Raw genomic sequence first — 24,605 nt, forward strand, 5'->3', positions numbered from 1 at the left:
TGGGGCATCTTTGATGTCGATAAGATTCGAGAGGTCGAATATAACAATGATGCATTTAATGATCTTGCAATGCCACAGCAGAAGAAAGATATGATGGCTTCTCTACTCAAGTCCCATGCCAACAAGGCTTTACAAATTGACGATGTCATCAAAGGAAAAGGGAAAGGACTGGTCTTCCTCTTACATGGCCCTCCAGGAGTCGGCAAGACCCTCACAGCAGGTATGGCCATGCACCGATATGAAGACATTGCGGCTAACTGTGTACCAAGAAAGTGTAGCAGATTGCTACCAAAGGCCTCTATGCGTTTTAGGTGCAGGTGACCTGGGAGGCTTTGGCGCTCGTGTTGAGAAGAAGCTCGATCAAGCGATGCGATTGGCTGTAAGATGGGACGCTGCATTACTCATAGACGAAGCCGACATTTTCATGGAAGAGAGGAAGGAGAATGAGATCCTCCACAACGAGCTTGTTTTAGGTATGTCTCTACAATGCCAGCGTACACGTCTGTTGACTGATGCGTTACCGCCAGTACTACTGCGGTGCGTCGAATATTATCAAGGCGTCATGTTCCTGACTACAAACCGCATGGGTTCCATCGATCCAGCGTTCAAACCGCGCATACACCTCGCCTTGTCACTCCCTCCACTATGCATCGATGACCGAAAACGCCTATGGGAAAGATTTCTCGTCAACGCCACTGGGGGCCGCCCCAAATTCCTTACCGCGAAATACATGGACAAAATTGCAAGGGAAAACATCAATTGCCGCGAAATAAAGAATATTGTGCGTCTGTCGTTTGCTTTGGCAACCAGTGCAAACCGTCAATTACGATCCAACGATGTCGATGAGAGCCTGCAGTCACTCAAATCGTTCGAGAAGGACTTTGAGGACGCGCAGAACGATAAAAAGAGGACTGCCGAATTTGAGTCCCAACGAAACCCCAAGCGTGTAAAGAAGCAGTTCTTCGGCCTCGTTTAATGTCGGACAAAGGCTACTTTTCGTTTCAGCTTCTGTGATACGTATCAAGGATGCAGGTGGAAGAAGACAAGACTTCTCGTAATGGCGATCAACTTCTTCGCGAACGCTTAACAAAAGCGAGAATCAGGCTTGGATTTAAGGTATCGGCGTTGTGTCGTCGTTCTTGTTGAGCACTTCTATCTTGCTACTGCTTTGTATCGCGCCAAGTCTAGACCACTTTAGCAAGCTCTCATACTGACGGGAGAGCTAAGATGGCCTGAGTAGTTCAGTCGATGATGTGTGCTTGTGTCCACTCTGGGTGCCTTCTTGATGCAAGTATCGACCATAACAGCATTCTTGCGCTTTATCTCTATCTCTGTCATGCTGACGACTAGTCACTTTGCGAGACCCTTCTCTGCCCTCACTATCACGTGTTCAAATCGACACGAAATCTCAGTTCAAAGTGTCTTTGGGTCTCAAATTGTGCACCTCCGTTTGAGGTCTCTTGGGTTTGGTGATATAACAACATCTAGGCTGCCGATTTATGGTTCCGTGTTAGATGCATTGAGTGGAACATAGCAGCCAACAGCATATCGTAGAATGTGGTGTGATATCGATCAACACAGTATTTAATAGAAGATCGATGAAGTGACAAACAAACTGGTCTCAATCCAGCAACCACAAGCAACACATCGCACCCAGCAGTCACCCTTCCGCCCAAACAACACTCTACCGACATCCTAACTGTCGTTGCCAATACATGCTTTGAACTCTCTACGTGCTGCGAAAGGCCTCGTGTAGCGAACTCTGATTCACTCTCTTCCCTATGACGATCTCTTACGCCAACTGGATGAAGATGTTGAAGTTGTCTCCGGTTTTGGGGACGTTGACGGTAGTGGTTTTCCCGGGGTTGAGATTGACTGATGCGAGAGTCTTGCCGCCGTAGGAAACTCGGTAGTTCAGAGTGCCGCCATTAGCTGGGGCGGAGCTCCAGAATTGGAACTTGTAGTTGCCATTTCCCAGGTTGGTAGCCTCGAATTGCGCGGACAGACCACCGCCATAGACCTCAGTCTCGGGCCACGAGAAGGTTTGATCGTAAGGGTTGAAACCCTGGCGAGCTTCGAGAGCGACGGTAGCGTCGAGCGACTCGGTGCGGACTGCCAGGGAGGTCTTCTCGACTGGGACGATGGCTGGGAGGGCGGCCACAAGGGCGACGAAGCTGGCAATGATGATTGAGGAACGCATGATTGATGCTCAGAGCTGTAAGCTTTCGTAATGTGTAGAAACAATGTATATCAAAGTGAGTTTTGCAAGTGTGGGCGCCGGGTGTTCGACAAGAAGACGTGGTAGCGTCATTGCGTCGACCTTTATATTAAACTGTTCGGACAGCTCCTCGGCTCGATCAATGTTTACCCGGTAGGAAGCTTGTTTTTTGATAAGTTTCGGAACCCTTTGGGCATGCATTCCGTTGCGTGACGCAGACATGGTAGACCCCGTCACCCCTACAAGCCCCCCTGGCCTATATGCATGCAAGCTCACGCAACCCTCGGCCAGAAGACAGTGGAGTATCTGCATCGTGTCGCATTATATCTGGACAAATGTAGCTTAGTTCTTTGCAACATGGCTTACTCGTAAGTTTACATTTAACTAGCCCTCTCTACCTACCTCAGAGCTAATACAGCAGATTCTCATGTCTTTGTGGCACTTTTGCGGCTTGTAGAGATGTACAGTTGCAATTATAGGGATTAGCGTTGATCTTTCCTAATGAAATAGGGTGGGGACAGACTTGTAGGATTCATGAGGGGCCGTGTCACAAGCATGTTTTTCATGGTCGTGCTTTCAAGCAGATTCTTGCCTACCTACTAATATACTGACGTGAAAGTGAATAGGTCCACGAGTAGATGTGTGCTTACCTTTCGGTCGATTGCACCGCTACGCCTTGCAATTCTATTGCAATACTGCTGCAAGAGCAGTATAGCTCACTGTCTGAGCGGAGCAAGACCGAGTGAGTACCAAGGAATTGAAATGGGCTGGAACGACCAATCGGAGCAATACGGATCAATCCCGGTGTGGACTAGCCCACCGGTACAGGTACAGATGGAGTACGTATCAGTACAAAGTAGGCCCCATCTAAGTTGATTACTTAACACTCATTCTCACATTGATTAGCCATTCGAGTCTTACAGCTGTCCACGAATAAGTAAGATTTGATGTACTGCGTGAAGGGTGTTCTCTAAGCCATCAGGTAAGCGTGGCAAATTGGAAAGAAGTTTCGACAGGTGAAGTACGACTTTGTTGGACAGAATATCGCCCAGGCTGTGCATCGTGGCCGGTGATGCCATACTACAGATACTTATGCAATATGCGTGATCCAACGAACTGTTGCGCTGGTTACGGCAGGTGCTCTGTTGTGAATTGCGGGTTATGGCGTAACGTCGGCGCTAAGTGCCTTAGCTCAATTTGCCGAAATCCTCCGGCGGCAGTTGGTTTTCGCGCAGGCCCGTCCCGCAAGCAAGTCACCAGAGACGTGACTGACGCTCCTATAGTAGACACAAGCTCAGGGGTACGGACCGAATGCTAAGAAGGTCCTGGTTTTTCGCTCACCTAATGCCGTAGCATCTCATATATAGTATCTAGGTACTATCACTGTAATCTTGCGGAGGCTGTATTCGAAGGGGGTACAGATAAGGGAGTACTAGGTATAAATGTGGTCTTACGGTAAAAGCAGTCTCACATAACGGACATCACCGTCATCTACGTTATCTGCGGCTTTGGAACACTCACACCTACCTACTTGGGAGCTGGTCCCTAGCCACCCCGAGGCCCACCTACAATACTCACGCCTGCGACCACAGTACGCTACTACGGCTTGCGAAATCTGACTAATACCTACAATTGAGAATTTGATATGCCTTGCTGCAGCTAACAATGGAGGAGAGCCTGCGACAGTTTGGCCTGCCTTGCCTGTTAATGTGATTGTTTTATGAGTACATGAACTCCAGAACAGTACCTCAGCAGGCGGAGGGTCGAACAGGAGAAGATGTTCTAAACGTCTCGTGGTCGTCTGTAGAAGAAATGGCTCCGGTACATTCATGTAACGCTTTACGATCGTATTAAACAAGCCTCGAGGCTACATTGGAACTGGTCGCGTCACTACAACTGCAAATGAAGACAGCAAAAGTACTTGAACGTTTGCCTGAGTATATAAGCACTAAGCCACCAGCTGTGGTTCAAGACATCAAAGATTCGGTTTCTTGGTGCTTGAACTCAACAATATTGATGTTGGTCTCAAAGAAGCTCTCCAAGCTACGTGCTATCATCTGTTCGCGCTGACGATGCATACTAGACTTCATCGTACCTTGTCACACTCGACAATCGCCGAATTCGAGGACCTCAAAACCCCACCTGCTACGCAGAATCATACACGTCCCCCACAAGAGAACGAACCATTGCCCTGAAACTAGATATCAAAGTAAAAAGTCGGACGTGGCCTTCCTCCTTTGGGGAACTGGAGCGCTTTCACCTCAAACCCATCATCTCCTAAGCTCGTCATGATGTCGTCTCCAAACCCGACCACATCTTGCATGAGGGTGATGAAGAACGGTACTCCCAGCAGCTTGCTCAGATTCCGCTTGATCAGCTCAAGCACTACTTGACGCATTGGATCACGGTCCGACTGCGCGTTCTTCCACAACAGCGCCAGTGAGTTGAGAAAGCGGTCGACAGGTGTTATCTTGGTCTCACCGTCATTGTGATCGTCTGCAGGGGCTATGATCGGAAACCCAGTTGTGGGAAACTGAATGCTGGGATTTTGGTCGTCGGGAACCATCAGGAAACCGTTGTCCAACTCTTGCTGTGCAGTAATGAGGTAGGCTTTGATGGCGCAGTCTCGGAGCCCTTTGATGTTGTACTTGCGGCCAACGAGGTAGGCGTGAATGTGGTAGTCAAGTGCTGAGAGAAGGGGATGTCTCGTAAATGCCCGCTGATCGAACACGTAGTAGCCGGTCTCGATGAAGTAAAGCATGATAGTGATGGCGTATGGGAAGTCGTCGCGGAGGCGGAGGCACCGCGTGAGGCCAGGGTCCTAGCTTGGTGTTAGACGCGCTTGGGAAATGTATGGTTGGGGATCGCCTTACCAAGGAAGGACCTCCAAGCAACTGAGCGAAGAGGCGTGAGGCGTTGCACAGCGCATATTTGTTCGCCTTTCTAATCGCCTTGCCCTTGTCGAACAAAACAACGACTTCGTTTGGGTGGATCACTGGGATGGATCTGCGAACGTGCGAGCGACTGTGCTGTACTTGATAATGAGAGTCGAACTTTGAGAAAGAACAGGTCGATACCATAGAGACTGTCGCGCGGTTGCCTTGAACGCTTTGCCGAAGAGGCGATGACATGAACGAGTATCCTTCGCTATTCAATGACAGATCGCCAAATTTCAGAGTGCTTGGTGTCAACGGGTTCACCGCTGTCGTAGCATCGCTCATTGGAGGGCCTGCGTTTTCGAGCACGCCAGATATGAATGCAGTCTGGGAGCAGGAATCTGCACTACTACCCAGTGACAAGCTGAGATTTGGCCTGAGATAGGGCGAAGGGCCAAACATCGACTTGCCTCGAACGATCGACGGCGTTGAGAGAGGAGATTTGCAAACGTCTGAGTCTCTCAAGCCTGCATTTCGTACAACAGAGTTTGGGTCGTAACTAGTACCAGCCTCTGGTCCTGGCCCGTCGCCGTAGAGTTCGTACTGCAGCGAAGCGGTATTGTACAGTACAGGACGTGTGCGCCGCAAATTTATAGGCGGCGGATGACGGACCTGTGTCCCGGGGGCCTCGTCAACAGTAGAATCATAGTCTAGATCAAGTGGACCGTCGTTCTCCTTATCGGTGTTCTGGTAACAGAGACCCATAGAATGAAGTGGGTATGTCAAGATGCGCTTGGCTGGTTGAGAGCGGCTGTCACTGAACCTGGGTTGATTTGCAAGCTGAAAAGCCTGACTGAAGGCACGCTTGCGCTGATCTTGGTAGTCCATGGTCGACAAGTTTGCTGGTTATTGACGTAGCTAGGTGATCGAAAGTTTGAATGCGGGAAGACGGTGACTGTAAAGAGACGAGTTTGCAGTAAAGGTGAAATTGGGCACGCGAATCACGCGCGTCGACGCGTTGGAGGCGCGCGATGAAATCCGCATGATGGCAAACGTGGTGCTGAGTGAAGGTGAAGACATACTTCTAAGACAAGAGAATGCTACAAGTCTAGACCCTGCATACCAGGACACCCTTGAACACTCGAAGCCGAACTTTTACTTCCATCGCTTCGCGAGCTCTTCAAAAAGGTCTGATCTGAATTCGGGGACTTCGTCCATCAACGCGATAATGCCCGACACCTCTTTCCCGATGCCCAAGACAGCACTGCCAAGATGGTCTGCGCAGAGCTTCACCGATAAGCGCCGCAGCTCATCTGCTCTTGTCCTTCGTGAGGGCGTATAAAGGTCTTGAATAGATCGAACGAATTCCTCTTCGTCGCCTACTGCTGTCAACACCGCCACAGCTAGCTTCTCGTACTTTTGCACTGCAAGCTTCTGCAAACCTGGCATACCATATCGTTCTGCGAGTAGATATGTGTCAAGGTGAGGTCGCAATGCCACTATGCTATAGAGTGATGAGTTTGAGTTTGTCCGTGTGTCGCCATAGTCCAGCTGATAACAGTACTGAATCATTGCCGCCACAGCTCCCGGGTCATCCGCACTCAGGTCTACGACACGTTTCGACATCTTCTATTTTTTGTTAATCTTGCAGATTCAAAATCTCGAGTCGGTGAACCTACTGAATAGTTGGCTTTTGAGTACACTTTGGCAAACCAGTTGCTATGGTGGCACATGATTGAGCGGTCGACATGGTAATCGTCGTCTCGACATCGCACAAGCAGATCTGCTTGCTGGACATCTACAATGCGCTCTGGTCCAAGAATTGTTACTGGTCGGAGCATTGATGTTGGTGCTGGCATAGGATCGCTTTGGCGTTGAGGCACTTGCTGCGACGACTGCTTCTTCTGCAGACGTCGTGTGACTTGAAAGCCATCAGACAGCGCCTTTAAATGGCGACCTCGCTTTACCGAGCCAACAGACGAAGTAGATGAAGCTGTCGTTGAAGTAGAACTAGTCCTGCTATGCCCTGACGATCGTGCGGATAGCGCAGAATACGCAGAACTTGATGTGTTTGAAGCGTTCGAAGATGCACGTGATCGGCCAAGATCGAGCATCGATGTGGCAGGCGAGGAATCTGCTGAGAAGTGGCTACCTGTTACATAGGTGGTTTTGGCCGCCTGCTTTGTGCTGCTTGAATTGCGTGCTGGGTTTGTATTTGCGTTACTACATACCTAGTGAGCACGCGCTTCATCAACAGATGTACATGACTTACACTTTCAGTGGAGCGGTAATGGGACTCGCAAAGAGCCTGCTGGCACTCAGTGCAAGGATATCCATGTTCGATGACTTTCAGATCAGAGTCGATGATATGATGATATGAAAAGTGGGAGTGCGCGATGAAGAGGATATGAGTACGTGGACACAACTTTGGCCACATTGTCGTGGGTGCAGATCTTCGTCTGCGGAAGACTGGTAAGCCTCATACGACCAATGGAATTAATCTTGGGCACGCAAGACGCAGAGTAATGTGCACAGATGGATATCTCAACCTGGGTTCCGGTAGTACCAAATGGGAAGGTGCATCACATAGATGAGGCAGGTGGATACGACCAATCACAACATGCTGGTTGATTGCGCGGGGCACGGTGTGACCTTCTTATCGATTGCGGATAGTGGTTTTGATTGACTTGACCAGAAGAGATCCGGCAGCTGGATGCTGTGGGGTAATTCTACCGAACATAGCGTGTTCTTCATTATTTTTGAATTGTGGTGGCACGGAACATATCCATCATTGAGTCTGTCTTATGAAAGACGGGAAGCATCGTTGAGGTTGTGACCCTCGCAGTCCTGACAAAGCGGGCTATACTGTCTAGTTTCCGGAGGCTCTCGAGAGTCGATCGAAAATAGTCCGTAGGTGAACAAGGTAGATAAAAGGTTATGAGAGGCTCTACAAAGATCACGAAAGAAGCGAAGGCTAAACAATCGAGTGGCTTCTAAGTTCTGGGCATGCTCGGAACTTTAAGAACCGACAGTGTCCCGTCTTTTCTGCTTTTCTGCGACCAACACGAGCGCGGCTAGGCTAGGCCCACTATCAGTGACCTTGCGCATCTTGCCACAAAAGATCAGGCCGGAACTACCTGTGGCTGTTGCAGCCGCTCGAATGTAGCCTTTGATTTGTGGGAATATCAGTGGCAAAGGTACTTCGAACAAACGGTATGAGAGAAACTCGATGTCGAATCTGAAATGCCATGTCGACATGACGGATGATGATGTCATTTCTTAACAGGCTCGAGGTCTATGCCCATTTGGTAGTGCTCGACCCTCAATGCCGACCACACCGGCCTGTCAGAACTTGCGCTATCTCCACAATCTTGCGATCGTTGGTAATGCAAGGCATCTGGCTGGCGCTGAGAATGCGGCTGTCCGCATGCTGCTAGTTCCGTCACTCAATCTCATTGCCTTGCCGCGTGTCTGGCCAGAAGCATTTCAGGAGAGACTGTCAGGCTGCACCTGTAAGCGTCATCGTAAATTCCATGGGAGCGATGACGGTATATTTCACGATCGACGGGCTAGTGGTGGTTGCTAATGGTCGCTATTGTAATGTGGTATAAGAGTGTTGGCTGTCAACGACGTCCGAGGAGCCTACACACCTCGGCCTTCGTACTACAAACATGACACCACAAACAAACGGCCACCACGCCAACGGCGATGGTTACCCCAAGGGAATGGACCCAAACGGCCACACCGGGCACGCACCTGATGGCAAGAAGAACGGTGACCTGTACCGCGATTATGTCGATGACCGGAACGCCACATCTGAAGAAGTCACCTACGCAACATCAAATGGCGTTCCTTACCCTCATCCCTACGAATCACAACGTGCCGGCGAGAACGGTCCCCTCCTACTCCAGGACTTCCATCTAGTTGATCTTCTTTCACACTTCGATCGCGAGCGTATCCCCGAACGAGTTGTACACGCCAAAGTGAGTACTTACCAGTGCCATTTGAGAAACATTTCTAATGTAGTCATAGGGAGCCGGCGCACATGGCTATTACACCACTACAGACTCGTTGGAAGATCTGTGTTTAGCGGATATCTTCAAGCAGGGTAAGACTTGCCCGGTGACAGTTCGGTTTTCGACAGTCGGCGGCGAGTCTGGATCGCACGACTGTGCCCGTGATCCTCGCGGATTCAGCGTGAAATTCCGATCGCAGGAGGGCAACTGGGATGTTGTTGCGAATAATACTCCGGTGTTTTTCTTGCGAGACCCAGCCAAGTTCCCCCATTTCGTGAGTTTGCAGCGCCCAACCCCAAACAACCCAACTAACGAAGTCTTCAGATCCACACCCAAAAGCGCCATCCATCGACCCATTTGACACATGCCGATGACTCCACAAACTTCTGGCATTACGCGTCGCAGAATCCTGAGTCTGTTCATCAGTTCATGATCCTCTTCGGCGACCGTGGCATTCCAGATGGGTACCGCAAGATGCATGGTTACATTGGCCACACACATAAACTGGTGAACAGCAAGGGAGAATGGGTATACATGCAACTCCATTTCAAGTCTAAGCAGGGCACTGGTTTCATCACACAAGAGGATTCTGCAAACTATTCTCCAGACTACTCGACAAAGGACTTGTATCAAGCAATCGAGAAGGGCGACTACCCTGGCTGGGACGTTTGCGTCCAGACTATGACGCCCAAGGAAGCTGAAGAGCTATGGGAGAAGCAGAAGATTAATGTGTTTGACTTGACGCACATTTGGCCTCAGGACCAGTTCAAGCTGCGCAAGGTCGGAGAATTCTTCCTCAACGAGAACCCACAGAACTACTTCGCAGAGGTTGAGCAAGTCGCTTTCAACCCTGCACACTTGGTCCCTGGTATTGAGCCATCAGCCGACCCCGTCTTGCAGTCCCGTCTGTTTTCCTACCCTGACACCCACCGCCACCGCCTCGGTGCCAACTATCAGCAGTTGCCCGTAAACGCACCGCGTGTACCATACCGCTTCGGTAACTTCCAGCGTGATGGTCAAATGGCCTTCTACAACCAAGGAGCACGACCAAACTTCCTTTCTTCGATTGAACCTATCTCCTTCAGGAACCGGTCTGTTGAGTTGAATAAGGTCCACAACAACTTCCAGGGCGATGCCATTGCCTTCTTGTCTGAGATCCGGCCGGAAGATTTCAACGCCCCTCGCAAATTATGGGAGAAGGTGTTTGATGACGGCGCAAAGGAGCGCTTCATCAGCAACATCTCCGGGCACATGGAGACTTGCACAGACGACGAGACCATCAAGAGGGTCATCTCCATCTTCAGAGAGGTGTCGGATGATATCGCTACACGCCTGGAGAAGGCCACGGGCAAGAAGGGCTACGATGGTATTTCCAACCTACAGTTTAATGGTTCCCACAATGGCATGACCAAGGATTCTACCAAGGCGGCAGCAAACGGAAAGGAAAAGAGGTTTCATGAGAGGAACGGTGCTCCTCGATCTGGGGGCATCAAAGCTTAAAGTAGTCATACGCACGTTAATACACGAATGAATGATTGTCTTCTTTACTAAAGAGCAAAAGCACGTAGTACGTAGTGTTTAGAACCAGGGCTAGCTACTACACATGGCCAGATCCTAGCTCTCGTGAAGTGACTCTCATATAGCAGACAACACCATCTTTCACAACTGTGCAGTAGAGAAGAAGACTGGATGAAATTTTCGTAAGTCCCCTGTGCAGATTCGGAGTGCGCAATTTGTGCCTACTCTGCAATACGGGAGGCGGTGCCGGTTGCCAGCGTCATGCTGGACATGACTACCTACCAAAAGCAGCGCTTACGGGGTAATCAATCAACCAGGCTGCTTCGCAGATGGACTGCCTTGCACCTGCAGCGCCGCACGTTCTCAGCAATCTGTCGAGGTGGCACGAGCACGGGAAGCCGTCTCTGTTCCTGCTCGATCCGGCGGTGAAGGGCGCTGCCTGAGACCCCTCTCGAAAACCCGACCCGAACGGGCGGCCAAGCGCCGTCGCTCGCGCGGCTTCGACTTGCAACTTTGTGTTGTCACTTGTTCGCACCTTCCAGGCCAGCTTGCCCCCACCTTCTTTCTTCAAGCTCTTCGGCAGCAGCGCAGAAAGCCCGAAACCGTCTTCTTCCGAGTTCTTGCGCGAATTCTAACGCTCATCGAACCCCTATGGAGCCAATCTCACAGACCGGGGGCACCAAGCTTCTGAGTCACGTGAGCCGCTCACAGCACTTCGCGCTATGCCCTCCTCGGCGGCAGCGCATTGCCCCGGCGGGCGGGCCATGTCATTCACGCGCTCAGCGGTAGCGCAGTGAGGAGGCCCTCGAGGAGAATTCGCACCGCCGCCAGGCCCTCTGCAGCCGCGACATTGCTCACCCCCAGGGCCGCAGACAACACATCGACTTCAGAACATGCTGTCTTCCGCTCACAACGCATTCGAACAGCTGCTCATCCTCTTTGCTGTCGCTCTTTAGAGCTCCAGAGCTTTTGTCCCGCTCGCTCTCCGCCCGGCAGCGTCACCGCTGCGCTCCACCACGCTCGAGCTACCGGCGTCGCACCGCACTCTTTCGGCGTCTGCCTCCTCCTGCCATCGAATTGTCGCTGCACAGCCCGCTACCAGCCAACCGTCGCCGTCAACCTCTCGCTGCCATCTGCAAGCACGCTCGGCGATACGACGTCCATCGCAGGCGCACCTAATACAGCGCAGCCGACACCGCGATCTCTGCTCCTATCGAGCCCGTATAATCTCTGCAGACAGCGACGGCTGTGCAAGCAATGTCCCCGCGTCGATCGTCGAGGGCTCGCACCACTCAGCCTCCGTCCGCCTCCCAGACCGCGCACAGCGGCTCCTCATCCTCCGTCTCGTCGGCGCGCACAGATCGTGCAACACGAATCGACGATAAGCAGACGTCGCCGCAGAAATCCTCAACGCCGCACTCGCTCTCGTCCGAAGAGCCTGAAGACCTTGCACACATGGACCGGCCCTTGACACGCCGCCGAACGCGCGAGCAGGACGTCGATGATGACGACCTAACAAAGCTCGACGACGAGCTCGATGACGAGATGATTGAGGAAGACGAGGTGACTCGCTGCGTCTGTGGGTACCAGGAATACCCAGGCCCGCCCTCGGACGCAGCCAGGTCATTGGAGGGCGACGACCTCAGCGGTCTGTTTATCCAATGCGACATTTGCAAAGTCTGGCAGCACGGCGGCTGTGTGGGCATTATGGATGAAGCCGCCAGTCCCGACGAATACTTCTGCGAGGAGTGTCGCAAGGACCTCCACAAGGTCACAACGAGTCCCAAAGGGTACGTCCGTCTCTTGATTACGACAAAGTCACACGCCACGGACTCTTCGCTAGACAATACGCTGACTCGCCATCTAGCCAGAAGTACTCTCGTTACCTCCCCGTCTACGACCAGCAGAATGGCAAGAAAGCACGCAAATCGTCCGTCTCGAAAGAGACGTTGTCTCCATCGAGCCGGCACAACGACCGTAATCCGAGGGCTAGCGTCGACTCCCTCGGGAAACGTCGTTCCACCATGAACAGCCGAGCTGCCTATGATGAAGACGAAGTGTTGCGGAAGGTCCTCGAAGAAAGCAAACATGAGGGCGCCCCTCTCTCAGAAAATGGAACCCGCAAAAAGCGAAGTCGTGATGACAGCGAAGAGTGAGTCTCTTTCGGCTAAAGCACAAACTGCATAAGCAACCGACTCTGACGAGTTATGCTACAGGTCCAAACCGGAAGTCAAGCGACAACGCACAAGCTCAAGATCCCCCAGCGACTCTCCTGTGATTGAATCAGAGGACGACAGCACAAGAGCCTCGGCGCCGAAACAGAAACCGCGTGGCGCAGCCGCAAGAAGCCAACGAGAAAAAGAACAGCGCGAGAAGGAGCGTGAACATGAACGTACCGAGGCAGCCAACAGGCGTAAAGGACGCGCTGAACGCCGGAAAGCAGATGGTACGTCATGCACGGTTGCAAAATGTGTGCTCAGCTGACAACGAAGCAGAGCCCGAAGCCTCAGAAGCCACGCCTACTCCCACTGAGGAGCCTACCGTTTCTGCCATCACTTCCGCGTCTGCGCCACCCGAGGCACCGGTCGAGTCTTTGAAGCCGACACCTACTGCGCGTCGAGGTGGTCGGCCACCACAAAAGCCGCGCGGTCGCCTGGGCCGAAACCAATACTCGCGAGACGCAGCGTCCGCCGTGAACGGCGCATCTCCTGCGAACGACACGGTAAACTCTCCTCATTTGAGTGGCACAAACGGCAACAGCAATGGGCACGAGAGCAGTGACGGCGCAAACGGACATAAAACAGCGAAGTCAAAGAATTCGCGTCTCCACAAGCTGTCATGGAATGACATCGTTCGACCTGCTGGCGCTATGCAGAGCTATATTGCGCAGCGCCAGGTGGAAATGGCTGGCGAGAAAACAAGTCCTGCACCGGCTGTTCAGCCTCCGACAAATGGAGAGCACCATGTGCCGGAGGCGAAACAGGACGAGAACGAACTGTCTGCTTTCAAGCAGCTTACTACAATCCAGATGATGGACAGTCTGAGCCGCGATCTTGTGTATTGGCAGAAGAGGGTTACCGAGCAGAAAGAAAGGTAACGCCTTTAATCCCAACGACGACACACGATTTCGGATTGCATATTTGGCGCACCGGCGTTTCTGTTTCATCCAACAGCTTGTAACAGCTACCATTCTCTTTACCATGGCGTTCCAAGGTGCAGCAACTGTTTCTGGCATGGGTTTGCCGATCAGTACGGATACCCTCCACTTCTCACAGATTCGATGTGCATGAAAGATTCTGGCTTTCGCACTTATCACATCATCAGCGGGTTCGCTGCATATTCTAGTGTGTATATTAGGAAACGGTTCGGCGCTTGATGACGCTCATCATATTCAAAAAAGACGGTCCATGTGATAAATAGGCACAGTAGATGAACGGCATGGCTCTCATAATTCATAACGTCTGTACTCCACTAGACCCTGTATCACCATCGATTTCACAGCACCTTGTTCTTCCGGCAACCTACTCCTCCGCCTTCCCAACCTTGACCTCCAAAACCCCACTCTTCGGCTCGCGCTTCAACACCTCCAAAATCGCCCCAAAGTTCGCGTCCGTCACCACCGTATACTCGGGCCACACCTTCAGGTCGAACTCCTTGCCGCTCCAGTGAATCTTGAACTCCTGGATCTGCTCTTTTGTTTCCGCGGCTTTGTACTTGCCCATGAACTCGGCGCAGTTGGGCGACGCGGCGAGGGTGGCGGTGATTAGCTTGTTGAGCGCCTTGAGCGTTGGTTTTGTGGATGGGTCGAGTGTGATGAATTCGTGGCGGTTGGAAGGGGGGATGGTGAAGACGACGGGGAAGGACATGTTGGTTGGTCTGGGGTGGATTTGATAGGCAAGGTAGTGTTGTGATATGTTGTGTTGCGGTGTCTGGGCGTGTTAGTCTAGTGTGCGCTGAGGCGCAACGCACGCGCGGCGACATGGTATGGGGTCTTACACTTCTGTGCGTCTGTGGGTGGATGAAGGCGAATGCTAGTCTCAACGGCGCGCTGTCAGGTGTCTACATATTTGACTCGTGGGCTGCGGCCTGCCCATACGTCAATTGCAGGATTCCGGCTTCAGTGGTGCTACGCAGCTACGTCATGCGGCACGGATGAGGGGCGCGAACAGGGGTGTGGGGCGGCTACGCGGGGCAACGCGAAAACGTCAACGTTATTTCCCGGCGGGAACATCAGACTCGAAAGCATTTCGGAGGCAGGGCTTGTGCTGAGATCATATGTAATTCAGCAATTATAGGTAGCAGATGTAACGCCAATATTGCAGACCCGTCCCCGAGCTCAGAGACCCTTGAGCTTCTCTTCAAGAGCGCGTTTGATGGCTGCGGAATGATTAGCAGGCGTGGAGCAGCCGGGCTGAAGCACTTACCGTTGCAGCTGTCGTTCGCATCGCCGAACAGCATCTTCGTGTTCTCCATGTAGAACATGGGGTTTGGCACGTCCGCATACCCACTTGCCATACCTCTCTTCATGATGATCACGTTCTTGCTCTTCCACGCGTGCAGGACCGGCATGCCAGCAATGGAGGAACCAGGCTCTAGTGCGATCGGATTGACAGTATCGTTTGCACCGATGACGAGTGTGACATCTGTCTCGGGGAAGTCGTCGTTGATCTCGTCCATCTCCAACACAATGTCGTAGGGCACGTTGGCCTCGGCGAGCAGCACGTTACACTGTCCTGGCATGCGGCCGGCGACAGGATGGATGGCGAAGCGAACGTTTATGCCTTTGGCACGCAGAGCTGCGACGAAGTCAGAGATGGCATACTGCGCTTTTGCGACTGCCATTCCGTAGCCGACGACCTAGGATGCGGGTTAGCTTGTGCTCAGAGCTTCTGCCGGGGAGCTTGACTTACTATAATGACATTCTCGGAATTCACCAATACCTCCGCTGCCTCATCTGCGGTGGTCTTGGTAATTTCACCCTCGATCTTGGTCTGGGTTTGAGGCGTCGAAGCTATGCCGCCGAACAAGACGTTCGTAATCGATCGGTTCATGGCCACACACATGATGTACGACAGGATAGAGCCCGATACACCTATCAGGGCACCGACCGTGGTCAGTAGAGAATTATCCAACATGAAGCCCTCGGCCACAAGTGCGAACCCCGAATACGCGTTCAGAACCGTAATGACGACGGGCATGTCGGCACCACCAATCGCCGCTGTAGTGGTGTATCCTTTGATGAAGCTGAGTACTGCGTTGCCGATCAAACAGGCAGCGCCAATCATAGGTGCTCCAGGAGCATATGCTAGGAAGGCTCCCAACGTGGCAAAGTTCGCACCCAAAAGCGTGCCGTTAACGAGATGGCGGCCAGGAAGCACCAACGGTTTGGAGGACATCTTCGCAGCCAGTTTCAAGAAAGCGACAATGCTTCCCGTGAAAGTTATACCACCAATGAGGACACCAAGATAGGCACTGACCAGATGCAGGGTGGAGATGTCTCCGGAATGGCCGAGGACGCTACCAATACTAGTCAACACAGCTGCGAGGCCGACTACCGAATGCAGTGCAGCAACTGTCTGCGGGAGTGAGGTTGGGGTAATTCGTCGGCCGATGGCCAGACCGGCAATGGTACCAATAGCAGCCACTCCAGCGAATTGAGCGAGCACGTCAGGCGTGAAGCCGACCGCAGCCAAAGAAGCCAAGATACCAGACATGACACCTAGTATACCCAGCAAATTACCTCGGCGGGCCGTAACCTGGGAACCCAGTCCAGAGAGGGAAGCCACACAAAGGACGCTGCTGACAAGATAACCCGCCTGTACAAGACCAGCCATTCCAGTGGATACAGCTGCAACGTAGCCTCCACCGAACAAGACGGCTGGTACTGCATAAAGCCATGGGAATTCGGGTGGATCGGTTGGGCGCTTGAACATGTCTAGCATGCGCTTGGTGATGACGAAGCCTCCTGCGACATTGACAGACGCGAGCAAGACAGAGAGCGCACCAAGAGTTTGAGGAATGGTTCCTGGGAAGTAACCGCCTCCCATAACAAAGAGACCTCCAATACCAACCATGCCGGAGATTGCATTGGTGACACTCATGAGCGGCGAATGCAGGGCAGGAGCAACACCCCAGACGACGCGATATCCAATCAGACTTGCCAGAGCAAACGTGAAGGCGTTCGACATGAATAGGGGCCTTGGTATTGTTAGTAACTTGATCTTATTGCAAAGAATAAAACCTACGAAGTGTATTTGCCGAGGGCGAGGGCAGCAGTCATTCCGGCAGTGACGGTCGCGACTTGGCGGGATTGAGTTTGCCATGGTGTGAGAGCAACGATGTTCGCAACTTGATCCGCTGGAGAAGGCGCTGCTTTGGCCTGTGCAGGCGGGGGCGCAGGTCGGGGAGCAGTCGGGAGAATCTTTCCGTCGTACGTGACGATGGAACCACGCGTGACTTCATCAGTAAGATCGACATCGTAGTACTTGTCTTTCTTATCCTTAGGTACGAGTGAGAGTAGTAGCTTAGTAACGTTGTTAGAGTAGAGTGTAGAGGACTGAGTGGGTAGACGAGATGGAAGATCGGTGTAGCCTTGCCCAGGTTAATATAGCTTCATACAGAGTTGTGTCATACTTGCCAATGATGGTAACGTCCTTGTATTTGGTCAACTTCCCTGGTTCAGTCGCTTCGCAATTGCCACCAGCCTCAGCTGCAAGATCCACGACCACTGATCCCGGATGCATAGCTCCTAGCATTTCTGCGCATAGTCAGTATCAAAGAATGTAACTCTCAACAGAAACTCAAGAAGCTGCACTCACGTTTGGTAATCAGCTTCGGGGCCGGTCTTCCAGGAATCAAAGCGGTCGTGATGACAATGTCGACCTCGCGACACTGCTCGTAGAACAACTTCATCTCGGCTTCAATGAACTCCTTGGACATCACTTTGGCATATCCACCGGCTCCAGAACCGTCCTCCTCGAGTTCGACTTCGATGAATTCAGCACCAAGAGATTGAACCTGCTCGCGAGCTGCTGAGCGAGTGTCGAAACCACGCACAATGGCGCCCATGCGTCGTGCCTGAGCATATATAAGTACTTGTTGACGGTCTGCAGATATTCGAGCTTACAGTTGCAATGGCACTCAATCCTGCTACACCAGCGCCAATGACGAGGACTTTACAAGGCGGGATCTGTAAAGGGTCAGTGATGCGGTGAGAAGCTGCGACGTTTCCAATACCTTTCCTGCAGCGGTTGTCTGTCCCGTAAGAAAGCGTCCGAAATGATTTGAAGCTTCTAGGACGGCCTTGTACCCAGCAATGTTGGCCATGGAGCTGGCTGATTGTTAGCGACATGTGCTTGTTTCAGAGTGTTTCTCTAATACTGACCTCAGCGCGTCAAACACCTGCGCACGTGATATACGCGGGACCATGTCCATGGCGAATGCAGTAGCTTTGCGCGATGCAATACGGTCCACGACATGCTTATTCTGAACGGGATAGAGAAATGAGATGATAGTTGCACCCTCACGGATAGCATCGACTTCACTGTCTTCTCCTTCAACACTAAGAGGTCTGACTTTCAGCATGATATCGGCTTCAGAAAAGACGCTCCTGCGATCAACAGTCTTGGCGCCAGCCTGCTCGTACGCTTCGTCTGTGAATTGGGCTTCGGCTCCAGCGCCGCGCTCGATGAGGACCCTGGAAAAGCCCTTCTTGAGCAAGAGTTTGACATTTTGAGGTGTAATGGCGACTCGGTGCTCGCCTGGATAGCTCTCCTTGGGGACACCGATAGTCAAGTTGGCGTACGGTCCAGCACTGAATGGCGGTGAGGTAGGAATCTCTTCGTCGTGCGGCTCCGCTGCAGCATGGGACGCGTGGCGCGTAACGGCTGTACTGGGGATCTTCGTGACACGCTGCTGCAGGCTCAACGGACGCAGACGGGCCAAACTCCGAATACCCGCAGCTGGTTGGTTGAGATGTTTGGAATGGACTTCATGCTGCAGGACTGGTGTTGCCCGGAGGTTGAAGAAGGAGGCACATGGCTTGAGGCCACGGCGGCTGCCCCGCGTGCGAATAGCAAGCCGGTAGCCAGCGATACAGTTGGCTGGCGCGCTCATGATGTCGGCTTGGGATAGAACAGACCAAAGAAGATGTCTGAGACCCGCATCTGCTGGCAAGCAGTCTGCGCGACACACGGATAGCTGGGGAGTAGATGCAAAGGGGGCGCGCTCAAGTGCCACGGTGTGCGAAACACAGGTACATATGAGCCGTACCTTCGGGCACCGTTGGCATGTACCTACGCGCCTGCCTCGCGTGCCATTTTCCCGCTACCCAAGCTTCCCCGCACCTTTACCCCACGCCACGCAGGCTGCCGCACTCCGCAACACTGCAAGGGCGTCAAAGCCTCAAGTTCAGGGTCTTAGAGCTCCAGGAGCTTACTGCTGTGCTTCCTTGCGATTTTCGAAATGACTTTTCTCCAACATCCACCGCAACCAAGCTGTTGTCGCCCCTCGATGAACGTGCGCTACCCCAGACGTTCACACGATGATCACGCGTGTGGGTCTCGGCTGTTGCAAGACCCGCCCTCCTTCCCAAACGAGGTGCTTGGGCCCACCACCCGCAGTCGAACACCCGGTACCACCGGCTGCCTTCGATGCCGTAGCTTCCTGAAGCCTGAAACACTGTCCCTGAGGTTGCTACTTTGAAGCCTTCTTCGACCGACTATTGCTTTTAAGGATTTATGCCTATGCTCCGCCATCTCTGCCATCAGAAAACTCGTTTTCTCTGAAAACCGAGTACTTGTGTTGGCAGACTAGCCACACCTGCATACGTCAGCATTAATGTTTGAGGAGCAAGGCGCTAAACTACTCCAGGTCTCACGAGATGCAAAGGCGAGAATGTTAACAAGACTAATACATTAATTGCAAGTGCTAACTATACAAATTTCAGAGTGTCGTCGTGACAGTTGAGCTGAGAAGCTCAAGAGGACCATGAATATGTACACATGATAAGAAGAATACACTGTTCTGTCGACCACCCCAGTGTCTACTAATCGAACCCCAAGCGCCGAGAAATGCACATGCATGCTTTGACTCATTTCGAGTGTTCCGAATACTTGACTCGAAACACTTAGTTCTTCCAGGAACCACCCCAGTTGAAGCTGGCGTTGACATCGACATCCCAAGTGTAGGACTTCTGGCAACCCCAGCCGGAGGTGCCACCGACAGAGATGTCGAGAGTGGCCTGGGCAGGAGTGAACTTCTTGGTGAAGAGGCGGCAGTGAGTACCGAAACCCTTGCCGGACTTCTCGAGGTAAGCAGCCTGGAACTGGACGCAGCCACCCTTGTTCATGCCGAGCATGGAAAGAATGGCACCGAGCAGGCCCTTAGCGCGGTTGACCTCGTTCTGCTTCTGGGCGTAGGCAGCGCAGAGCGAAGGATCGAAAGGACCGGGGAAAGTCTTCTGGCCCATGCAGTAGCGAGGCTGGTCGTGGATCTTGTTGCCGCAGCTCTGGGGCTTGCTACAAGAAGGAGGAGTAGGAGGAGTGTAGGTGCCCTTGTTGTAACCGTTGGATCCTGTGATGACAACTGTGAAGTCATCACGACCCTCACCAGTGTTGGTAGCAGTCTCCTTTGTGACCTTCTGTCCCCAGATGGAGCACTTGTAGTTGATGATGGAAGGAGGGTTCGTGCAAGAGCACTGGTGGGGGTTCCACTTAGGGTCGCGCTCGATGTAGAGGTTGAAGCCAGTGCAAGTATCGGTCTCGTCGCAAAACTTGGAGCAGGCACCGACATCATAAGTATCGAGAACCTTGTAAGAGATGTATCCGTTACCGGTAGTAGCGCCCTGAAGGTTGACGAAAGCCTGCTCGTAGCCAACAGGAGTCTTGGCCGAGACAGCGAGCTGCTTGTACGCAGCGTTGTTGTAGAACCCGTCAACGGTGTCGTCCTTGGGAGCAACGCCGCCTCCGGAAGGCTGAGGAGCACATGGGTCATCGGGGTTGATGAATCCACAGTAGGTGCCGACCTCGACTTGCGTGGGGCAGGCGGGATCAGCTGTGAAAGCGTAGGTGTTGATCCAGTTAACGGGAGTGCAAGAGGAAGGAACGACACCGTCAGTGGTGGAAGGAGGCCTGGTAGTCTGAGCACCAGTATCGACAGTGGTTGTGATTGTGGGAGTGGCGGAAGCCTGTGTGGTGCTTGTAGTCTTGACGGGGTCAGGCTGAGGAGCAGGGGCAGGAGCAGGCTTGGGCGAGAACCAAGACCACCAGAAAGTGCGAGCCTCAAGAGACTTCTCGTTCAGGCTTCTCTTAGCAGCCTGAGCCGTGGCACCGGCTGTAACCGCAGCAGCAGCGACAGACTGAGCAGAGCCCTGTACGTAGGCAGTTTCCTGAGCAGGACCAACACCGACAGGCGGGCCTTGAGTGAGAGTAGCAAGGGCATCAAGACCGTTGGGGTCAAAAGCCTGAGGAGCCGGGCTGGCGACAACGAGGGCAGCAGCCCCGAGAACGATTGCGTAGCGCATAGTGAACGATCGAAGTAAAGGACCTTTGTACAAGGGTGAAGATAAGAGTAGTGAGTGGAGGTGGTGTGGAAACCGTTGATGATGAGTTTCTTACTTGGTAAACCTCAATCCTTATATACGTGAGGCTTCAGTCCAGAGCCAGCGCGGATACGATGAAAGATTCCATTTCGAGGTCAGTGCGGGGACTCGAGATCCGCCAGTACCCTGGGTCTCATCGTGGTCGGTCGACTCCCGCTATAGTCGAGTACAATAGCGTCCTTCTCTGACAGGCCAAATCAGGCAAACTTTCGGGAACAGGCAGTTGCCAACAAGCGTGGCTCATGCAGGTACCGGGTCTGGCCACCAATAACGCAGTGTCGGAGCTCAAGCGAAGGACTAGTGAAATGACTGATCGGGTTAGCTGCGAGGCTGAACGGGCAGACAAAAGCTTAAGATACTTTTAGAAGATCTGTTTGGTGTTTCACACCCGCGCTACCTTGCTAGTCTGATAACCGCTGTTTGCTAATTCAATAGTTCCTTGGACTGCTTGCACGCAAAGCAAGCTTTCGGCACCAGGGCGATATCTTCGCGTGGATACGCAGTCGAAACACTGATTTTTTTATTTTTGGTGCATGCAACATGTCATTCTGTACATCTGCGTCATACTGAAGGTGTAGAGTTCTCATCTGGCGCATTGTCTCGACTGTCAATAGGTTGTAGACTGCTCCGTTGCAGGCTTGTTCGCGCAATTTTCAATAGCACGGCTGGCGTCTAGGCTATCGCTCGCCGGACACCATCAGCCTCAGTGGCGAGAATCTTGGATGCTACGAACATTTGGAAAAAGACACTGGACCTCAGGTTGTTAGTCGCTTCGGCGCCGAGAGGTCGAGTCAGTTCGCGTGGCTTGTCCGGCGACATGAGCTCACAGACCGTGGCTGGTACCCTAACCACGTTATGTTCGTATCGATAGGTTCTGAAACTGGACCGACCACTGCGTGAAGCGATTACAGCAGCCTTCGGAACCTACAAGCCATTGTGGGGTGTGTGGTGCGATCTGTTCACCAAGTATGATTTCAGTTGTTGTTGTTGGTACCCAGGTCTGGAAGTACCGCGGCTAGTGGCCCAAAGTGTCGTCCACGTGTGTTCCCTGAACCAGGTCAACAATTGGCAATAGTACATGCATCTTCATGCATCGATGCTGTCACTATCACCTACAAGCAGTTGCACATCGACTCGGATGGACTGAAATGCTACGGACGACAGGAAGTTTCTAGTGCCATCTTCAGCTGAACGGCACTCTCACAAGTCATTCAACTCGACGTTGCTCAGGCCATCGCCTCGTCGCACATACCTAGGCGTTTTTAATGTTTTTAGTGAGGCTTTGATCCATGGTGCGGACATCGTGGGCTGTTGCCCCTAAGTCACAGGCTAGACAAACCGGTCGCCAACCGAAGCCACCTCGGCGGTCATCACAGAAGCTGCTTAGTCAATGGAAAAATGGGTTTTGACCACAGAAGGGGCTTAGCGTTCAAGATAGGAACCATTGATCATCGTCTAGTGCCCGTTCTGCGCCCCGACATGATCGTCCCCCTGACTTTAGCCGACCAGGGCCCCAATAGCCTCAAAGTTTGGCGATCTGTTCGCCCTGCAGTATGTATGCTGCTGCTGACATGCAGTGTACTCGGAAACAGCCACAAGCACGGAAGTTGCCTCGAATCAAAGTCGAGAAACGAAATATTCAGCCACTTAGCATCCCTGGGCAGTGTTGACACCTCGCGAAAGGAGCCCGCCATGCTTGCAGGCTGTCAATTAGCTCTCATGCGCCGTCAGAGTCTGCGAGAGTACTACACTAGACCTGACGTCCGCCTATCGTCCTCCTATCGTCCGCCATGCAAGTCATCCTCTAACGTCGTCGAAGCTCTAGTGAATCGTAAGGTAGCTTCTACATCAGTCTTGGCTAGCCGAGAAGCTACCTATTAACAGTACGCTGCCGATTCAGCCGGTGACCTTTTAGTAAGTGCAGTTTCAGATGCATTAGTGTCTTTTGCTGCACTCCTGTGGCCATTGCGCAGTCCAGTATGCGGATCGTGCGATCGATCAGGTTACCTAGTTATGTTCGCCTTCGACACTGCATATTGATTTGAGTTCCTTCTCGTCACGAGTCCCACACACGAGTGCACTGTAGTGATGTTTTCTGGTCCAGTGACCTCACCCTAAAAGAAGATCAGGAGTGGTGCGACCATTGAACTAGCGCGTTCATACAATCCCCCTTGAGGCTTTGAAGACGAGGTCGGCAAATCGAGTCCATATTCCTCAAAGTCTCTCAGCTTTCCTCTCGGTCCCGAAACTTCCGGCGTCCGTTGTGGCTTTGATCAGGACTCCGACCCAGAGGATAAAGCAGCGTTGCGACCGTTCCTGCGCTTGCGTGCAGCCGGACAAAGAAAAGGGTCTTCCAGCCAGACATCAGCAAGATCTTTTCTCCGACGCGCGAACTACCCACGGTCTTTGGTCTCTGGGCCTTCTAGTCTTGCTGTTCTGCGGCTTAGCCCTGGATGCCTCCCGTGGGCAAACTACGGTTGACCAGCGTTCATCTCGCTTGTCCTTGAGGACCCTTCCACGGATGCTCCCACGAGGAACCCTGAAATCGTCAGAGTACCAAGAGTCCTGGATTCCCGAAGCTCTGGCTCTGTCGTTCGGTACAAGCTAATGCGCCCTGCTGAGCCACAGCGTTCTGTTGAACTCTGCCCTGTGGCTGTCTGTAATCGAGACACCTAGATTTGTACGGAACACTATTCCGTACTGGACTGAAGATCTTCGAGGCCTCCTGCATGTCGTATTTTATGCAAGGGATGCACCAAGTGCTACTTTTTTGCCTAGGCTTCGGTCAAAATCTTGGATCACTAGAGTTCATGCGCCATTTGTGTTTACTCAACATCTCAAGTCAAGTGCATCCTTTCAAGTCTTCTTCATGTGATTGCACAGACATGTGGAAAATCCACGCTGAAGGCCCCGAGATCCACTTCTCGGCAATATGCAGAACAGGGTCAACGACGATTCTTCCTTTGAAAACGCCAAGATCTGCAAAACTCCGACATGCAGAACCTGCTGACATTGAGACAGTTCTTTCACGTAAAGCATCTTTGCAGGCTCCGCCAGAGACTTCCTGATTGTCGTGCCAGCTACGGATATTACTCTTGATTTCCCTTGCATGATATTGCTGCCAAGAACTCTAAGTGAGACGCTTGAAAACACATATATCCCTCGTTGTTATGTTCAATTCGTAATCTATCATAGCAGCATTTTGCAGATGGCGCTTACACAACAAGTTTTGCTGTTCATGAGTAGATGTCAAGGTCGATGATCCGGACCAGGAGTCCCAGTGCTGCCTTGGGTCTACGCCAATATATCCATCAAACTGCTCTTCCAGCGGACTATACAGTGATTCTGAGTCTGTGCGCGCGTCTGATGATGACCGG

General features: G+C 52.4%; 11 protein-coding genes across 11 annotated transcripts; 5 read left to right on the forward strand and 6 right to left on the reverse strand.

Moving 5' to 3' along the window:
- Positions 1-69: 69 nt before the first annotated feature.
- On the forward strand, positions 70-976 carry C7974DRAFT_438465 (P-loop containing nucleoside triphosphate hydrolase protein; the record flags this gene model as incomplete). The annotated part of the gene is made up of 3 exons (XM_046145259.1): positions 70-220; positions 270-473; positions 528-976. The coding sequence occupies 3 exons, from the start codon at positions 70-72 to the stop codon at positions 974-976; spliced, it is 804 nt and encodes a 267-aa protein (XP_046002298.1).
- Positions 977-1,175: 199 nt separating this feature from the next.
- C7974DRAFT_591 (uncharacterized protein) lies at positions 1,176-1,663 on the forward strand. Its single transcript, XM_046146917.1, has one exon. It carries the CDS (start codon positions 1,286-1,288, stop codon positions 1,532-1,534), a length of 249 nt encoding a protein of 82 aa, XP_046002299.1. The 5' UTR covers positions 1,176-1,285; the 3' UTR covers positions 1,535-1,663.
- C7974DRAFT_381755 (uncharacterized protein) lies at positions 1,296-2,411 on the reverse strand. Its single transcript, XM_046140612.1, has one exon. It carries the CDS (start codon positions 2,198-2,200, stop codon positions 1,793-1,795), a length of 408 nt encoding a protein of 135 aa, XP_046002300.1. The 5' UTR covers positions 2,201-2,411; the 3' UTR covers positions 1,296-1,792.
- A 1,821-nt stretch (positions 2,412-4,232) lies between these two features.
- Positions 4,233-6,341, reverse strand: C7974DRAFT_671 (uncharacterized protein). Its single transcript, XM_046147054.1, has 2 exons — positions 5,092-6,341; positions 4,233-5,039 (listed from the first exon to the last, which is right to left on the reverse strand). Exons 1-2 carry the CDS (start codon positions 5,980-5,982, stop codon positions 4,416-4,418), a joined length of 1,515 nt encoding a protein of 504 aa, XP_046002301.1. The 5' UTR covers positions 5,983-6,341; the 3' UTR covers positions 4,233-4,415.
- On the reverse strand, positions 6,250-7,208 carry C7974DRAFT_429630 (uncharacterized protein; the record flags this gene model as incomplete). The annotated part of the gene is made up of 2 exons (XM_046144647.1): positions 6,250-6,723; positions 6,774-7,208. 2 exons carry the CDS (start codon positions 7,206-7,208, stop codon positions 6,250-6,252), a joined length of 909 nt encoding a protein of 302 aa, XP_046002302.1.
- A 1,557-nt stretch (positions 7,209-8,765) lies between these two features.
- On the forward strand, positions 8,766-10,610 carry C7974DRAFT_429631 (peroxisomal catalase-like protein; the record flags this gene model as incomplete). The annotated part of the gene is made up of 3 exons (XM_046144648.1): positions 8,766-9,077; positions 9,127-9,384; positions 9,435-10,610. 3 exons carry the CDS (start codon positions 8,766-8,768, stop codon positions 10,608-10,610), a joined length of 1,746 nt encoding a protein of 581 aa, XP_046002303.1.
- Positions 10,611-11,885: 1,275 nt separating this feature from the next.
- On the forward strand, positions 11,886-13,993 carry C7974DRAFT_438477 (uncharacterized protein; the record flags this gene model as incomplete). The annotated part of the gene is made up of 4 exons (XM_046145260.1): positions 11,886-12,418; positions 12,496-12,780; positions 12,845-13,074; positions 13,109-13,993. The coding sequence occupies 4 exons, from the start codon at positions 11,886-11,888 to the stop codon at positions 13,723-13,725; spliced, it is 1,665 nt and encodes a 554-aa protein (XP_046002304.1). The 3' UTR covers positions 13,726-13,993.
- A 156-nt stretch (positions 13,994-14,149) lies between these two features.
- Positions 14,150-14,494, reverse strand: C7974DRAFT_429633 (uncharacterized protein; the record flags this gene model as incomplete). Its single annotated transcript, XM_046144649.1, has 1 exon — positions 14,150-14,494. One exon carries the CDS (start codon positions 14,492-14,494, stop codon positions 14,150-14,152), a length of 345 nt encoding a protein of 114 aa, XP_046002305.1.
- Positions 14,495-14,819: 325 nt separating this feature from the next.
- On the reverse strand, positions 14,820-18,901 carry C7974DRAFT_467382 (NAD(P) transhydrogenase mitochondrial precursor). Its single transcript, XM_046146359.1, has 9 exons — positions 18,013-18,901; positions 17,865-17,958; positions 17,755-17,817; positions 17,447-17,705; positions 17,266-17,385; positions 16,874-17,219; positions 15,539-16,826; positions 15,053-15,485; positions 14,820-15,005 (listed from the first exon to the last, which is right to left on the reverse strand). Exons 1-9 carry the CDS (start codon positions 18,741-18,743, stop codon positions 14,965-14,967), a joined length of 3,375 nt encoding a protein of 1,124 aa, XP_046002306.1. The 5' UTR covers positions 18,744-18,901; the 3' UTR covers positions 14,820-14,964.
- Positions 18,902-19,755: 854 nt separating this feature from the next.
- Positions 19,756-21,150, reverse strand: C7974DRAFT_299922 (uncharacterized protein; the record flags this gene model as incomplete). The annotated part of the gene is made up of 2 exons (XM_046137779.1): positions 19,756-20,824; positions 20,918-21,150. The coding sequence occupies 2 exons, from the start codon at positions 21,148-21,150 to the stop codon at positions 19,756-19,758; spliced, it is 1,302 nt and encodes a 433-aa protein (XP_046002307.1).
- A 2,135-nt stretch (positions 21,151-23,285) lies between these two features.
- On the forward strand, positions 23,286-24,558 carry C7974DRAFT_381765 (uncharacterized protein). Its single transcript, XM_046140613.1, has one exon. The coding sequence runs from the start codon at positions 23,958-23,960 to the stop codon at positions 24,294-24,296; it is 339 nt and encodes a 112-aa protein (XP_046002308.1). The 5' UTR covers positions 23,286-23,957; the 3' UTR covers positions 24,297-24,558.
- The last annotated feature ends 47 nt before the right edge of the window (positions 24,559-24,605 follow it).

This window comes from Boeremia exigua (assembly GCF_020726555.1).
Source record: "Boeremia exigua strain MPI-SDFR-AT-0100 chromosome Unknown C7974scaffold_1, whole genome shotgun sequence".
NCBI lineage: Eukaryota > Fungi > Ascomycota > Dothideomycetes > Pleosporales > Didymellaceae > Boeremia > Boeremia exigua.